Source organism: Pseudopodoces humilis, chromosome 1 (genome assembly GCF_049639895.1).
Source record: "Pseudopodoces humilis isolate 2021_Gansu_Grassland_sample_001 chromosome 1, ASM4963989v1, whole genome shotgun sequence".
NCBI classification, from domain to species: Eukaryota; Metazoa; Chordata; class Aves; order Passeriformes; family Paridae; genus Pseudopodoces; species Pseudopodoces humilis.
Genome location: NC_142200.1, coordinates 103,867,687 through 103,885,113, shown reverse-complemented (window position 1 = coordinate 103,885,113; position 17,427 = coordinate 103,867,687). Strand labels below are relative to the sequence as shown.

General features: G+C 40.1%; 1 protein-coding gene across 28 annotated transcripts in view; it reads right to left on the bottom strand.

The window, feature by feature from the left end:
- ARPP21 (cAMP regulated phosphoprotein 21) overlaps positions 1 to 17,427 on the bottom strand; it is a 236,553-nt gene that overhangs the window by 46,271 nt on the left and 172,855 nt on the right. For all 28 annotated transcript variants that reach the window (XM_088063698.1, XM_088063692.1, XM_088063744.1 and 25 more), the window contains 3 exons: positions 6,699 to 6,929; positions 2,183 to 2,352; positions 568 to 672 (listed from right to left, as the gene is read on the bottom strand). In XM_088063698.1, the coding sequence (XP_087919824.1) occupies positions 568 to 672; positions 2,183 to 2,352; positions 6,699 to 6,929 (506 nt within the window). The remainder of the gene's footprint in view (positions 1 to 567; positions 673 to 2,182; positions 2,353 to 6,698; positions 6,930 to 17,427) is intronic.

Genomic DNA, 17,427 nt, shown 5'->3' with positions numbered 1-17,427 from the left:
CTCCAGAACACTCTGTTTTCATTACACATGTCCATGGGTGTATTGTCATGATGTACAGTACACCACACCTTCTGCAGCTGGTTCACTGCTACTCTCCTTCCCAAATCCTTTGATATCACCAAGGAATAAATCCAGGCAGTGGATTTAGTGCATAGATAAAAGAATACAAAATAAAAAATAATGATTTCTAGAGGTCTCTTCTCCTGTCTTTGTGGACAGCAAAGAGGGATAACCCAAATCTCAACTATTCAAGTTAGCAAATTAAGGTCACTTGACATTAAATGAGGAGATAAGCTCCTACCAGCAGGCAGAACAAAATATCTTTCTGAAGGGTCTGCTAAGCAGGTAGAAAGCCCTGCTCTAACATCACCCTTCAGGTTAGGCAAACAGAATCAGTGGGAATGCTCGTACAAAGTGCCTGTCAGGACCAAAGCATAAAGGTGAACAGGTATTTAGACAGGGTTCTCATGTCGGACACCTGTTGCAGTGCTCACCAGAGGCTCCTGGACACACATACTCACGCCTCCAACTACAAGGAAAGAAAAATAAGTAAGAAATCCTCAGTACCACAGAAAACTGCTGCGTTGGAGAGACCGGCAGGAGATGCTGGGGAGGATAAGAAACTGCTGGATATTGGACCGACTGAGAAGATGGCTGCATTGTCTGAACAGGCTGAAAAACAAGCAAAGAGAAAGACAATAAATTCCATCAGAGAAAGACAGCAAGCACCACCACCACCACCACCTTTGTTACAAACACAGCTCTGAAAATACAGAGCTCACCAGTCTGAGTACAACAGGTCAAGTATTGTGATTTTACCCTTCATTTTAGCCTTATACAAAAAAAATTATTTATTACTGGTATTTCTGCCTCTTTTCATGGATTTGATGGCTGTTAGATTAAATATGGCCACAGCTGTACCTTCTTACTCGTAATGTGAGGCAAAGACAAATTATGATTCTACATTTAATTTACAGAGATAAAAGTGGAAAGCAGTATAGCATAAGTGTGTGTTTGAGTTTCACTGTTAGTGACTGATTTACCTCCAAGTGTGCCATAGACAAAGGAATAATAGTTGTAAAGCTGCTTTGGGAGAACAGAAGAGTTTAAAAAAATTACCTAGAACAGGCTGTGAATTACTAACAGATCAGCCATCAGCTTGGAGCAGGTGTTTATCTAAGTGAAAAATACAATTTTCTACAGCATTATTACCTTGGAATAGCTTTAGTATTCCTTTCATTTTAACTTCTCATATAACTTCTTACAGGTTTGGTACTATCTCTGTCTTCTAAAACTGTGAAGACTAGATCAAGAAATAAGAGCCATAACCATATAAGTCCAAACCCAGTAAAACTGAAGCAATTTCACTGAATTCAAACACTGTATTTCTGCATAACCTGGGAATGGAGTTGTGCCAAATTATAAAGCTACACCACAGCAGAACCACAGTAGATCTTGGCTGCTCTGTGACTAAGCAGGATATAGGATTCTTGCTTGAGTAGTTCCCTGCTCTGCCCTGGGAGAACAGGTATGCAACCCACAAAATTAAGTTTGAACCAGACCCAAACCCTGCTGGCCATGCTCAGCCACATCTGGCCATATGCCACGGGCAGTGCAGGGACCAGAGAGCCAACATACCATTGCACTGTGCTCAAACAAAATTTTTCTTCCTGCTGTAGCTCCAGAACCTCTAGCTCAGACCAGGATCATGGCCAGAATATTGGTGCAGGCAGAAAAACACCGATCTGGGGAAAAGGTGCTTGGAGAGCACCCACAGATTGGGCCCAAAACAGCTGGACAGGAAAGGTTTTTTAGAGCTCTTGTTGTACTTTATTCTTTGAGTCAAACTCACTGTTGTCAAAAGGGAAATGTCCCTGGCTCTTCAGAGAGAATTACAGACTGCACTGGTTTGAGAATGAATGCTTCAGCTTCCATGATGGATAAATTTGGCAAACTGATTTCATGTAGACTTGCACCAACATGCTTAACAGTACTTCTGAAAATGAAATCCTTTAGATAAAACTGAAGATGTAATCTTCCCTCTCCATCTGTGCATATGCATTTTCTATGCATGTTGAAAAGAACATCCTGATATTTGGTCTAGCTGCATTCCTCCCTTCTTTCCCCAAGGTCATTCTTCATATCTCAAAGGGCTCCTTTTTTCTAACAACACCACACCTACCTGTGTGACAAGGTGACTTGCCATTTGCTGCTGTGGCTGTTGAACCTGCTGAGGCTGCTGGGGTGAAGGCTGCTGCTGAGACTGTCCCACCACCTGGCTCCTCATTGTCTGCTGGCCACTGGGAGGATTGTATATTGCCGGAGTCCCATCAGGATTTACAAATGGTTGACCTGAAACAAAGCACCCGGCTCTTGCTGGACACTTTTAAGAACATACTGTATTCTGTGTGAAAGCAAATAATTTTGCTTTAACTGATCACTCTTTAGCTGACCTGCTACAAGAGTAAATTGTTCATCACTCTCAATATCTCATTACAGTAATTACAGTATCAGACAGCTTTTGTTTGTTTTCAGGCAAGACAGCAGATATTTGTTTCAGCAGTATGATTTTCCAAGGAATGGGTGGAAAGTTACCATGGCTCTAAGATGATTCAGATGCTATGGTTACTTGAAATCATTCAATGATGAATCAATTAACATTAAAATGGAACTTTGGAGCAAACACTGAAGGTAGAGAATGTTCCCTTACATTTTCCTCTCACACAACAGCAGTCAAATGTACACAACTATTTCTGAAACAATACAGTTTGTAGGAAAGGGGCAAAAAGACCAAACCCACTCTTGTTACTAATTTACTTACACATTCTAATAACACAGAGCTGTACTTCTGAGAGCTATGCCCTATGTACTTAGTAGGCAGCACTCCAGTTTTCAAGGAAGCAATACTTTAGTTATATTTAAGAATCTCTTATATACAAAACAAATCCTATTCAGAATTCTACTAAGTTATTGAACTCATTCTGATTCAGATAATTAAGCTGGAGAAAATAACTTTGCAAAAACAATATTTGTTTAAAATAAAAAGTTCACCCAAGTCATTGTCTTGAAAACAGAAAAAGAAATGTTATTTCTCAGTAGGAAAAATGTTTTCCATGACCTCAGTTCTCTTTTCACTTCCATCATAAATCTGTAAATAAAAGGAATTATATGCTTCCATGAGGAAAAAAAAAAAAGTAATTGTAGCAATGATGTGATAACCTTTAAAGTAGGTAACTAAAGTATGAATATCTGAGATAAAAAGGGAGATCTAGAGGAGTTCAGGGACTTAGAGCAACAGTGAAATAATGAACTTCTTATTTGTACCCTATGAAGCATCTCTACCTGTTCTATCTACTACTCAGCCTTCTAGTTTTTCCCTCCAATGAATCATGAAGAGCACTGGCTAAAGAACCTTGCCTTCTCTCTCTAAAGCATCAAGTTTCTGGATGAATTCAACACCACATTCATGCAGCGAAATGCCATGAGTGAGTGAAAAGAAGCACAGGGCAGTTCTGCCTACTGATTTCGTGATTCTTGCTGGGAGCCCACTGGGTGACTGTGGCATGGCCTCCCAAACTTTGGGAATCTCAAGTCCCAGAAGTACTTTAGAAGACTGAGCGAGCAGGGTAACATGTTCCCAAAGCCTGTGTCAGGTGCTCAAGGGAAGCTAATAAAGAGCATTTCCTGTGGCCTAATGAAAGATGGCAGAACAGAAAGTGTAAAGTCCTAGCAACACTTTTAAAGATGAAAAATAGAGAAGACTTCTCATGAAGAAATCTTGAAATCAGAAATGAAAAGGAGAGATCAGAAGGTAACAGGGAAGACATCTGTAAGTTATGAACTGTGGCCCTGATAGAAGGACGAAGATTGCAATGTCATTTCAAGGAGTACGAATGAAAAGTAAATGCTCTTAAATTGTCAGAGGGGTTAAGGAAGAACACGTCAAGTAGAATCCTTTAAAGGGTAAAGCTGGCTGATGAAGTGAAATGGAGAGCACAGCCACAGAAATGCCTCTTTGCCAAAGCAAGTAAGAAGCTTGACTATCTGGAGAAGGAGAAGGGTAAAGCAGAGGAGAGAAAATAAAGGAAACTGCAGATGTAGAAAAGAAAGTGTGGATTCCAAATACCTGGGATGGAGCAGTTACAATCAGAGCAGGACAAAATTGACAGCATCTCTGGATGCCATTAGAGGCCTGCACAGTCAGTGACTATGTAGTGTGAAAGGAAGGAAAGATCTTTAAAGGACACAATGTTATGATCAAAAGAGAGAAAAAGACTGGAAGTAGCCACTCTGAATGAGGAGAAGAAAGAGCTAAAGAACGGTATCACATTAGGAAAGAAAATCTATTCATTACAGGAAACAAAGATCCTTTTTCCTTTTCTTTCAACTGTCTTCTCTTCATCTCTGTTTCTGACAGCATCCATCACTTTGATAGTCGATCACGGCATCTAGCAATCTAAATCTCCTCCCCATGGAGCTTCTTTTGTAATGCTTCTCTAATAAGATGCAAAGATTCTGAGCCCAAGGAGTGGCAATTTTGCAGCATGTATTTTGCTGCATGTGAAAAACACAGCAGATGCCAAAGCACAGTCAGACTTCCAGCACAAGGTAGCAGCATGAAGCTAGGAGTGTGAGACAAGAATTTAAGGTTTTTAAAGAACCTGCTCCTTCCATTACTTTATTATGTATATATTTACATGGATCCGCAGAAACAAAACACAAGGTTTGAAAGAAACACAAAATAATACATACACAAAAATACTTGCTCCCTGAATGTTAAACATACAGACATGCATGGGTTTCCCAATGATGCATCTGCAGACAGAGGCACACAGGGAGAGAAGATAAGGTGCTCTGGTCTAGTGACAGTACTGAAAGGCATTATACCTATAGCAGAAAAAATAGACTCCCTACATACCAAGCAAAAATCGGAACTAGCTGCTGCAGTTTGCTGAACTGACAAGACAGATGTAAGAGATGTTCCTCTTACAATGCTCTTCTGGCTTTCAAGTGTGGTGAGCTCCAGTCTCTGTCCTTGCCAGGAACAAGCCAAGGAACAATCCTGGGCAGGAACAAGCAATATCTCTCAGCTGTTTGTGGGCTCCAAGCAGCATCAATTCCTTTCATTTGTTTCTCAGTCCTGCCACCTGAATTACAGTTGACTCCTGCCTAGGCCTGATGAGTTTTGTATGGAAATGGACCATACGGTGGAACACAAAATATTGTCTCCTGTACTGACCAAGAAATTTCAGTGTTGCAGACAGAACTGACAACTACCAGAAGAGAAATGAACAGATGAATATAATGATGGATCCTTTCCTTGCTGACAGTATTAGGCTCTCATGTCAATAATGCAATAGCTTGGAAAAAAGTACACTTAAAGAGTAAAGGCTTTGGAAGAGTAAAGGTTTGTGCAAGTTACTAAGTCACCTCCCTGGACACAACTTATCAAATTTCTCACATTCGAATCAAACGAACAAGAACTCCTCCTTGATTTTAAATATGCTGATACATATCGATCAGCCCCAGATACTACCATCGATAAATATTTGTGGGAAGATTGGCTTAAGAGTTTACCAAGGCTATATTTTTCTTAAATGCTGAAACTTTCTTGACTGAACTATGACCAAAAAAATATTCTTAGTAGTGGACGCACAAATAAGCTTTAAGCATTTCCACCAAAATAGTGGAACACAGGTATGTAATACACATAAAATACAAGCTCTAAAAAAAAAAATCCCAAAGAAAAAGCTCCTGAATGCTCTTTTAAGGACTTTGAAAAAAATATTTTGGAATTTAATCCTCAGCTCTTAGTATAATGGAAGATACATTTCACTACAGGCTTTCTTGTTTTAAACCCAGCATAACTCAGCTAAGGTTGACTGCACAGCTCTTCATGGTCACTGGAATAGCCCAAATTACCAAAGAAGCACCACAGTCTCAAACTCCCTGAACCCTCTTAAAACTGATAGTACAATATGGTGGGGAGTAACAGTATAACATGATCCAGACTTCATCCAGACCAAGGAGGTAACAAATTGCCTTAAGCTTTCATCAAGCACTCAAGTTCAAACTGAAGAGTTTCTGAAGTGCCCACAGCACTTGGGTGCTTGCAAGTGCCTTGTTTGTGAGTTGCAGTGATGATAACTATCAGGAATGGAAGAGTTACATCTTTCTCTTATCACAAACTTCACAATTTAAATACAATTGCTAATCATATGGATCACATAAAATTAATCCTGAAGTGCAAATTCAAATTGAGCCTTTGAGCCTTTTGAAATTCTGCTGTTAAGCACAATCTCTAAGAACGTGACACTGTATTTTGGTTTGGAGATATGATACCATATCTCAGCATGCTTGATATAAAAGTGCATCCATCCTTATTGATGCTAATGGGATCTTAGAAGATTCACTGAGAGCCAGGGAGCTCCAGGACTGCTGAATGATGAATATCCTGTCTGGGACAGGTCAAGAGTATTTTGTATCACTTCCCACCAGCTATGCCACAACAGCCTCAGAAATCAAATCTAGCTTTGCCTGCACATTTGGAAACAACAATTTTCCAAACCTCATTTCAATGTATATTTGCTCATAAAGTGCCTCTAGAAAAAATATATCTCATAACGAGATTTGGTGATTCACCAGCTGACATCAAAAACACCGAAGGGCAGAATCAGGCAGGAGGGAACTGTACTGACCTGTGTGTGGGTTGAGAAGGATACTGCCAGGCGGTATCCCTGCAGCTTCAAGTGGAAGAATGATATAGCTGGTGTTGTTGGGGGCCACCTGGCCACTCATCCCGTTCTCAGGGTAGGACACGCTGCCTGAAGAATTGGCTGTTACCCCAGGGACGAGAGATGCACTTTGGAGAGGCTGATGTATTCGTGACAGTGATCCTGAGGAGCCAGCACTGCTGGAAGACTCTGAGCCTAGCAGGGAGACACAACCATAGCAGGAAGTGGGGTTACAAGGGATGCCAGTCCCCTCAGATAGGGCATGTACACAAGGACAGCCTTCACAGACTGCAAAGAGGTGCACCACTCCATGCCCAGCTAGTAGAAGCAGAACTTTCACTCCCTACTGAACCCAGTACCCAGTGATAACTTTTGCAATCCAAAAGCCCTCTTTCCTCATGCAACATCAGCTTGCCCCAGCCAGTAAATACATTTATCAAAGAGCAACACAAAATCCTCACCATGTATTTATAATGCCAAGGTATAAAATAATAAGGTATAAAAACTAAACATAGTGTTTATATATGAAAAAAACCAAAAACCAAAACAAAAATGTAACAGAAAAAAAAAATCACCATTCTCTGTAAGTAAAAAGCAACAGCAACTGAGTTATCAGTCTAGTCACAAGGTAGCTGTGCAATATCCATATTAACTTAAAGCTACCTAAGATGCTACCCAAGACTTTCGCCACATTGGTTTTTCAGAATCAAACCTATTAAAATTGATCAATCAAGATAAATCAACTGTGCTAAAGCACGTTTGTGCCTGAACGAATGAGAAGACACATTATTTTAAACCCCAAATATAATTTTCAAACTTCTGAGATACTACTTGATTGGATTTTAATTTGCTTCACAGAAAAAAGACAAGAATCTCTCAGAGCATAAGGCTCAGGTAATCAGCTTCCTTAAAGCAGGATGGTATGGATGCTTGCTCCACAGAGCAAGTGTGTTTCAATTTTAACTTCTTTCATTTTACTTGAGTGCACTGTGTGTGCATCTAAACTCCACAGTGTTCCTCTGCAGGTACAGACTAAGAGCAAGGATAGAATTCAGACTTCAGTTTAGCAAACATCTTTGAGGCAGATTATATCCTTTCAGATATTGGATACCATAGGTGGACCCTGTAGTAGACTGCTTAGAGCTGCAATTTAATTTTCAGTCAAATGCATTTGAAATTCATTTATTTTCTCATATTAAGAGAAATTAGAGCAGGTTTCTTCTGAAGAAATCACACCAGCATCCTGTTACTTAACAGAAGATTTTTTCAGAGTACTGCAGGTTACTGTGTAACACACATTTTTTTATCGACCTTCTTCAAACTTTGTATTCATACAGCAATCACTACAGACACAGTCCTCTCTGTGAGCTGTGCACTGCTTGCCATCATTAGGACCCTACATCTTCAGTATCTGCATTTAGGACCCTACATCTTCTCCAGTAGCTATCTAATCTAAAAAGAAAGTAATAGAGATTTCCAAGGAATATTTTTAGTTTCATTAAATACATTTCAAAGTTGTATTAGTTGCTATATTTTTCCTCTCCTTGTAGACTGAAGTAGAAATTTAGAAATATTATTCCTGAAGAAATAGTTTTATTTATTAGATATTTTCAGAATCCTGTGTTTCTACAAATAGCAGAGTTATTCCTGGAGGTCATCCTCATTAAGCTGCAAGTACTATTTGGCATCTTCCTTGCCATTGTAATTGCAACTGCTGGAGTTCAATTTTCCTTTCACATCAGTTACAAGGTCCTTTGCTATATTTCCCTGGCCATTCTACATGCACTTCATGTTATTTCTTTGAGTTCTTTACTTTCTCCATTTTTCCTTCACCTTTTGAATTCAATGGGTCAGAAAGCTACCTGGAGATGGTAGTGGTGATGAGATTTCTTAAACCTCCCATTATTTCTAAGCGTGTGAGTAGTATGAAGCCTGAGTTCAGACTCTCTCCACTTTTTCTGCTACACCAACGAAATGCTATTGGCACAAAAGAAGATTGCAGCTCTGACATTCAATTGTTTTGGTTTTTCTGTCCTCCCTTTCTGCTGTTTTTATGGCAGAATTATGTATTGATCTACACCAGCTGCTGAATGATAAAAGCCAGAGGACTGCAATGAATTCAGGTGTACTCATCACATGGAAGCAGTGGAATATACTTTGAGGCTATCACTCCACATTGATCAAGCTGATAGGTTTGAAATGTCGGCTTTAAAAGATCTGAGATCTGCTGTCCCATGTCAGTAGATCAAGTTAGTGATTGTGAAATAACACAAATAAGTCACAAACCCATATCAAGAATTTTCTGAATTTGAAAAAAGAAATTCCAGAAATTACTGCTGTACCAATTTTGCCCCCATTTATACTGCATAAGAATGATCAACGTTTTTTAGTTCCATTATAGTAGCTTATTTCCTATCATTTTAAGTCCAGACCTATTAAGCCAAGTAAATTCCAACACTAATGTTTGGAAATTAACACCAATTAATCTTGTCTTTGTAGCTCTGATTAGCTGTTTTCACGCTCCCTAAATTTGGAATAGGAAATCACTTTATAATGAATTCAGTACTGAAGAAAAGGGGAAAAAAATAAACTCTCTGACTTTATTCAGATTCATATTAAAAGATGTCTTTCTAAAGACTTCTGAAAGGAACTTGGACTAAATGAGATTTTTGCCCCCATTACACAATCTAACCTCTTTTTTTTCAGTATGTAATGATGGATAGTTCTTCTAGATTATTCTATAATTTTCTTGCTGCTTCACAGTTGAGATAATAATAACCTTCACATTCTCATCACTTTCCATTAATATATTTTTTAAGTATTCTGAGAGATACAGAAGTTCAAAGAGCTGTAAAGAAAAAGAGATAGATAAAACACCAAAAATGCTTAATAGCTTGGAGGGTTTGCAGAGGGAAAGCATGGAAGTACCATTAATTTTCCAATATTCTAAGCACTAGAGAGTGATGCAACATGTCCTGCTCTATTTTCCTTGGATCAGCATTCAGTATCTGATGACTTTGAACATCTCTGTTCATCTCACCTTTCAAGTCCAAGGCAAATTTCTCCTTTCTTATCAACTACACTCTCAAGACCTATCCACTACCACTGCTTACCCTAGACCATCATCATTTTCAGGAACAATGGAATGCTGGAAGTATTTCTGCCTTGGATATAGGCTCTTAGATTAGAAATATTTATTTCTAATTATTACTTCTGTAAGTGTAGTGGTGATTCCTTACTTCTTCCCCAAATGCCAATCAATGCAAAACCAACACATTAAGTCACTTGCATTTCTTTATGCAACAACATATTTAGAATTTTTTTTAAATGAAAATGGCATGTGCTCATATGAACATGATTATTTCTCTCTAAACTGCACTTCTAAAAATAAAACTGATGTTTCAGCACAGTCAGTGGTAAGATTATGACTGGAAGCAGTTGGCTCGTGACCTGCTGCCCATACATCAATATTCTGACAGTTTGTGCTGGACTTAAAGATTCATCAGGCTAACGCCTGATTCAAATAAATTATAAAGAAGGAGAGATCCAGTTCCAAAACTCAGAGAAAAAAAATACAAGACACTTCATTAAAAAAACCCCAAAACCTAAACAACGAAACAGCAAAGGAAGGTTACTGTATTAAAACGCCTGCAGTAATGTATTGAAATGCCTTTCCCAACAGGAGTAGCAATGAGCAGCTAACAGGAGAGACCAGACTGTGTCTCCGATTACTTGGAGCCCTGCCAAGGAAGCTAATGATCCCTACAGATCTGTATCAACACAGCTAATACCCCAGTGCAAGCAGCTTTCACAACTAAGGGGGAAAGAAATACACTCTGACAGATGTGCATTCCAATGAATGGAAAATGCATTAAAGAGAAGCTTAAGGTGCAATAGTTACAACTTTTAAGCTCCCCAAAAATTATTTAACTAGTTACGCAGATACACATAGAACATTTATTTGAAACACATCTTCCCTCATGATATTAAACCCTGTTGCAGTGTGCCAGTGACAATAACATGGTAGCTGATATGCTAGATTTTCTCTTTTTGGGTGTTACAGACTAAACATGCACATCATTGTGCCCCTATAGGGACAACTATTTCACTTACTACTCTTAGTCAGCCCCGGAAAGTTTACTGTATTACTAGAAAGCTAAACAAACCAACATTTTGTATGAAGTCCTAAGTAGTAGGAATGCAATCTGATTGAAATTTGTTAAATTATTAATTCCTCACTCGATACTGAATTAGAGCTTGGAACACCTCTTTGTACCTACTGAAATACAGCATAACAGAGAAGGAAATTTTATTTTCAGTGTACAATCTGTGCTCTTCAGTAGAACAGGGTTTTCTAAACGAGCAACAGGTGCATGAAAATAACCATCAGAACCAATAAGATAACCATGTAATGGGTTTCAAACAGTCCCCTTTGTGAAGTTTGCAAAAATGAAGTAACATAATTCCTATGCTAAGCTCCAATTCCTGTGCAGCTGAATGCAATAAAGTCTAAGACTAATTGACACTACTGGACCCTACTGCAGAGAACAACATGTTCTGTGATCTCTCTGTGAGCCTAAGGGGAAGCCAGCATCTTTCTGTGCTTCATTTCCTGCTTGTTTGCTATGTACCATTAATTACTGATTTATCTCAGATTAGGGGAAGAACATATCATTTTGGTGACAGTACGAAAAGTGATCCAGAAAGGCTACAACCTTAATATGGCATCACTGTCTATCCTGTTGAAGGCAGCTGTGAGCTTTCTGTAAAAATCCTGAAAATTTTTAATACTCCTTTGCTCAGGAAGAGTGTTTAACAATGCTTCTGGGTGACTGACATATATATATAGAAAGAATAATTTTTAAATCTAAAGAGACCATAAATATTTTCCGTCATTTAGTCAACGAGGAACATTTTGACCAAGTAATGATTTCACACTGATTTCCTACAAATTATATGCAAGACAAAAATTAAATTTATTACTGTGAACCATAAAGTTCTTCAGAGAAAACTCTTTCCACAGGACAACTGGGACAGAATTGGTGCCTAGCAGACTCTGCCATGCTACCAGGGCAGCATGCCTAACATGGGTAGCAACACCTCTGCAATTCCACTTCAACTACTGTAGTGAAAACAAGAAAAAAATAAAAAATAAAAATTACCCAAAATAGAAACATGATCAACCTATAAATGTCTACTGAACTATAGAATACCAGGGCTGCCTATGGCAAGAGCAGAAAGAACTGAAGATAGTATGGAAAACATGCACAACCAAGTATCACTTGGTACCTAATGCACCTTAGAAAATGTAAATAGCACATGGGGGCTTTGACTATGGTATGAATGCACTTAAAAATATTTTGGTGAAGGGAAAACACTTTATCAAGATATATTTCCCCATTGTATTTTGAATTGTTATTCTTTCCCGTTTTAATGCCATTCAATAGCATTTTAGAAAGAAGGATAGAAATAGTGATTAGGATTTCTGACTTTTTTCAGGCTGTTTGACTTTGTGTCCTGGCTTTGAAGGTGTTTGTTTGGTTCGACATCCAGTCTTGCTCTTCCTCCCCACCTCTTCCTTTTATCTTGTTTCTCTTTTACTCCTTCCGTGCCTTGGCTAGCTTTCCAGTTTAAACACACTCCTTACAAAAAAGTCAAAGCATTTAAAAAAGAACATGGAATTATATCATCACTGATGTTTTAAAAATGTATTATAAGAGCTTTCATTTGAAAGCAATTTGGGGTTTGGCGCCTACAGAGTGCAGATGCATTTACAAGTATTGGCATGCTTCACAAGTCTCCTCTTTAATACATTTCCTAAATGCATCCTTTTTACTATGCTTGATTTTAACACTAAAACGGCTTCTTAAAAATATTGCCCTTGCAATTAGATATCTCCTCCAAACTGGATTTCCCTGACACCATTTTAAATGCTCTGTTCCTCTGCAACACAATGCTGCAGAGAAATATATGTACCTGCACTCTACTTAAGGTAGAATGATACAAAATAAGGTATAGCAGGAGCCTGTGCCTCCTTCTTAATTCTTGCACATCAAATTCAGTTCTGATGCTATGGAAATATTCATGGGAGGCAAAGAAATCTGGAAGTGAAACCATGGTCTATTCCATACTTCAAGACCCTCTGTATAGACTATTCAGTCTATATTCAAATAATAAATACATGAGAGTGTAGTTTAAAACTACATACACACAGAAATTGCACCTTGCCTTCCCTGGGGCAGATCCCATAGACAGACAGAATACATGATAGGGAGGATTCTGTCATCTCTCCGCCTGGCTGAATATAGGGATGAAGGGACAGGGGGAAATGGCAACAAGTTCCTGCCCAGCACAGCAGGCAGGTCTCCTGTGTGATAATCTCATTGTCTTGGATAACAGATGTGAGGCTCTGCAAGTAGAACCAAACAACAGCAAGGATGGCAGTTCATCTGGCTGGAGGTTAATTCAGACTGCTCCCTGCATCAAAATTGCTTCCATGAAGAACAGAAGATGGGTCATGGTCACGGGAGACTCGCTTCTGAAGGGAACAGAAGGCCCAATATGCTGATTAGACTCATCTCTTGGGGTTGTCTGCTGCCTCCTTGGTGCCTGAGTTAAAGAACTGAAAATAAAACTTTTTACCCTGATACAGCTCTCAGATCATTATCCATTACTGATTTTTTCAGACAGGCAGCAATGGAGGTCCCAACAAGAAGTCCATGGGGAATCAAGAGACTTCAAGGCCTTGGGATGGTTGGTTATGGGATCAGAAGAAAAAGCAGTGTTCAGAAAAAGCAGTGTTCTCCTCTGCCCTTCCAACTGTCGGGACTGATGAAGGAGGAGCCAGCAGATTAAGAACAGACTCAGAGCCTGGTGTCATTGACAGAATTTTTGGGGTTTCAACCACTGGTTGGTTTATAGAACACCAAGCCTGCTGGTGACAGACAGGGTACACCTGTCTCAAAGGGGGAAAAGTATATTGGCAGAGGAGTTATCAGGTCTTTAAACTAGATTTGAAAAGCGAAAGGGATGTAATTCAGCATGCCAGTGATTAAGGGATGGTGTGTTAGTAAGGTTCTTTGGTCTGACATCTCAGTGGAGATAGGGGATGGAGATGCATGTGGCAGTGAAGACACAAAGGTTGATGCGTTAGAAATTACAAAAGTGCCTGAGCATGATCAGTAGGAATTATAGCTTCTTCCTACAAAAAGGGGGCAGGATCAATAACTCAGTTTAAGGGCATCTACACCAAAGCACACAGAATGGGTAACAAAACAGGAGGAGCTGGAAGTAACTGCACCACAGGACAGCTGTGACACAGTTAGCATCACATGGTGGGATTTCTCCACAAGTGGAGTGCTGCAGGGGATGGCTGGAAATGCCTCTGAAAGCATACACAAGTAAGGATAGATGGTGGGATATGCCTTGTATGTTAGAGAGTGCTCTGATTGTCTAGAGCTTGACAATGGTGATGAAAGGGTTTCTCTGATTCTGAAATCAGAGAAAATGCCAACATAGCAGATGTCATGGTGGGAGTTTCTTATAGACCACCTAAGCAAGATGAAGAAGCAGATGCAATATTCTATAAGCAGATGGGAGAAGTCTCACAATCACCTGCCCTTGTTCATGTGTGTGACTTTGACTTACCAGATGTCTGCTGGAAATACAACACTGTGGTGAGGAAATAGTCGAAGAGGCTCCTGGAGTGTGTGGAAGATAGCTTCCAGGCACAGCTGGTGAGGGACCCAGATAGGAAAGGTGCCCCGCTGGGCCTGTTTTTTTGTGAACAGAGAAGGACTTGCAGGTGATGTGATAGTTGGCACAATGATCATGAAATACAGTTTTAAACTCTCAGATAAGTAGGAAGAGGAGTCTGCAGATTGGCTACTTTGGACTTTCAGAGAGAGATTTTGGCTTGTTTACACAACTGGCTGAGAAAGTCCTTTGGAGGCAGTCCTGAAGGACACAGGGGTCCAGGAAGACTGGACATTCCTCAAGAAGGAAATCTTAAAGGCACAGGAGCAGGTTGTAACCATGTGCTAACAGACAAGCCAGCATGGAATACAGCCACCCTGGCTCAGGAAAAAAAAAAAAAAGGTTATGCAGGGAGAAAATTAGAAAGGCTAGAGCTCAGCTAGAACTTAATCTGGCTACTGCTAAAAGACAACAAAAAGGTTTTTATAACACATTAGCCACAAAAGGAAAGTTAAATATTATCTCTATCCTTTATCAGTTGGAGGGGGAAACACAGTCACAAAGGTTAAGAAAAATGCCTTCTTTGTATTATTAAATTCAAAGTATTAAATTAAATACAAAGCATTTAATACCTTCTTTGCCTCAGTCTGTAATATCCAGACCTGTTCTCTGGGTACCCAGTCCCCAGAGCCAGAAGTCAGAGACAGGGAGCAGAACAAAGCCCACATAATCCAAGGACAAAGTTAGTGATGTGCTACACCACTCAGACGCACACAGGTCTATGAGGTCAGATGGGATCCACCCAAAGGCTCTGAGGGAGAGGGTGGAAGTGCTCACCGAGCCACTTTTTATCATCATCAGTCCCAGTGGGGTGTTCCAGTTGACTGGAAGCTAGCAAATGTGATGCCTACCCACAAAGAAAGGGAAGGAGGATCTGGGGAACTAAAGCCCCATCAGACTTTGATGTGAGGAAACTTACAGAGCAGATACCTTCAGTGCCATTATGTGGCGTGTACAGGACAACCAGGCAAAAGGGCCCAACCAATTTCAGTTTATAAAAGCCAGGTCCTACTTAACCAACCCAATCTCCTATGACAAGGTGACCCACTTAATGGATGAGGGAAAGGCTATGGATGCTGTCTACCTGGACTTCAGGAAAGCCATTTTTCAACACTGTTTTTCACAGCACTCTCCTGGAAAATCTAGCTGCTCATCACCCACTTGGGTGTACAGTTCACCCTGGCTGATGGCCAGGTCCAGAGTGGGAGTGAATGGAGTTACATACAGTTGGAAGCTGATCACAAGTGGTGTTCCCTAGGGCCAGTCCTGTTTAATGTTTTTATCCATGATCTGAACAAGAGGATCAAATGCATCCTCAGGAAGTTTGCAGATGATAGCCAGCTGGGAGGGAGTGTTGATCTGCTGGAGGGTAAAAAGGCTTTACAGAGGGATGTGGACAAACTGGAGCAAAAGGTTAATTTTGTCATTCAATGAGACAAAGCGACAGATCCTGCCCTTGGGTCACAATAACCCCATGTAGTGCTGCAGGGCTGGGAAAGAATGGCCAGTGGAAAAGGACCTGAGGGTATTGGTAAGCTGGACATGAGCCAGCACAGTGGCCAAGAAGGCCAATGGCATTCTGGCCTGTGTCAGCGATAGTATGGCCAGCAGGAGCAGGGCAGTGACTGTCTCCTGTACTCGGCACTGGAGAGGCTGTACCCTGAGTGCTGGACACTCTGGATCCCTCAATACAAGGACACTGAGGTGCTTGGAGCATGTCCAGAGAAAGGCAATGGAGCTGGTGATGGGTGTGGAGCACAAGTCTGATGAGGACAGGCTGAGACAACTGGCTCAGAGGCTCAGAGTTTGTTTTGCTCTCTCCTTAAAGGAGGTAGTAGCAAGGTGGGGGTCATTCGCTTCTTCCAGGGAACAAGTGACAGATGAGAGGTAATGGCCTCAAGTTTCATGATGGGAGATTTAGGCTGGATACCAAGAAAAAAATTCTTCACTGAATAAATTGTCAAGCACTGTAATAGACTGTCCAGAGAAGTGGCTGAGTCACCATCCCCAAGGTATTTAAAACATATGAAAATGTGACCCTTGGGAGAATGGTTTAGGGATGCACTTGACCATGTTATGCTAGCAGATGGACTTGATGACCTTGAAGGTCTTTTCAACTCAAGTGACTTTACGATTGTCTAAAATTTTAAACTACATTCAACATCCAGAAATCTAAAATGTAATTACTATGTCAATAGTTTTATTTATTTATTCTGAAAAGTCCATTTCCCAGCATCCTGAACCACACAAAAGCTACTGTAAAATTTGGGGGATAGGAGTGAAATCTGACCAATTCAGGTTTGATAAACTGGGTGTAAATTCAGTATCATCCATAAAACAATCTCAAGCTGAAAGCCCACTAAGTGCTACATATTGATTACCATTTGTCCTGTACTACAGGTATCAAATGAACCAATCTGATGGAATCATCTGACGGCCTCATTATTTATTATGCACTTTCAACCTAAAGTATAATAGAATAGCTTAATGGCATAGCTTGAAATTACTTAGATCCAGACCCTGTGACTCACTCACATGTTAATGTACTCATAAAGTTAATGCAAATAAATGCAGAATTCCCACCAGATTCATAGTCTCATTAAAGGATGCTTTTGTTTAATGGGAACTAAAAAAGAAAATGGAGAGGTTGTGGGACCTCTGTGAATCCATGTCTGCCTGCTTCCACCACACCCTCAACTGCCACCACCAAGGCAGAGGCTGCACCCCAAAACAGACAGAGATGGGGTGCACTTTAGCAATGACAACAAAATGTTCTTGGATTTCTCCCCAGATATCTGACATTTAAGTATTCCAAATTCAAAAATATTAAGATTAATAAAAAGGTAAAATCTGTGCTCTCTCTGAAAGGAGTACAACCTTTTCAGGCTACAAGTGCAGATAGTGTTCAAACAGGGTGTGCACTCCAGGAAAAGCTTAC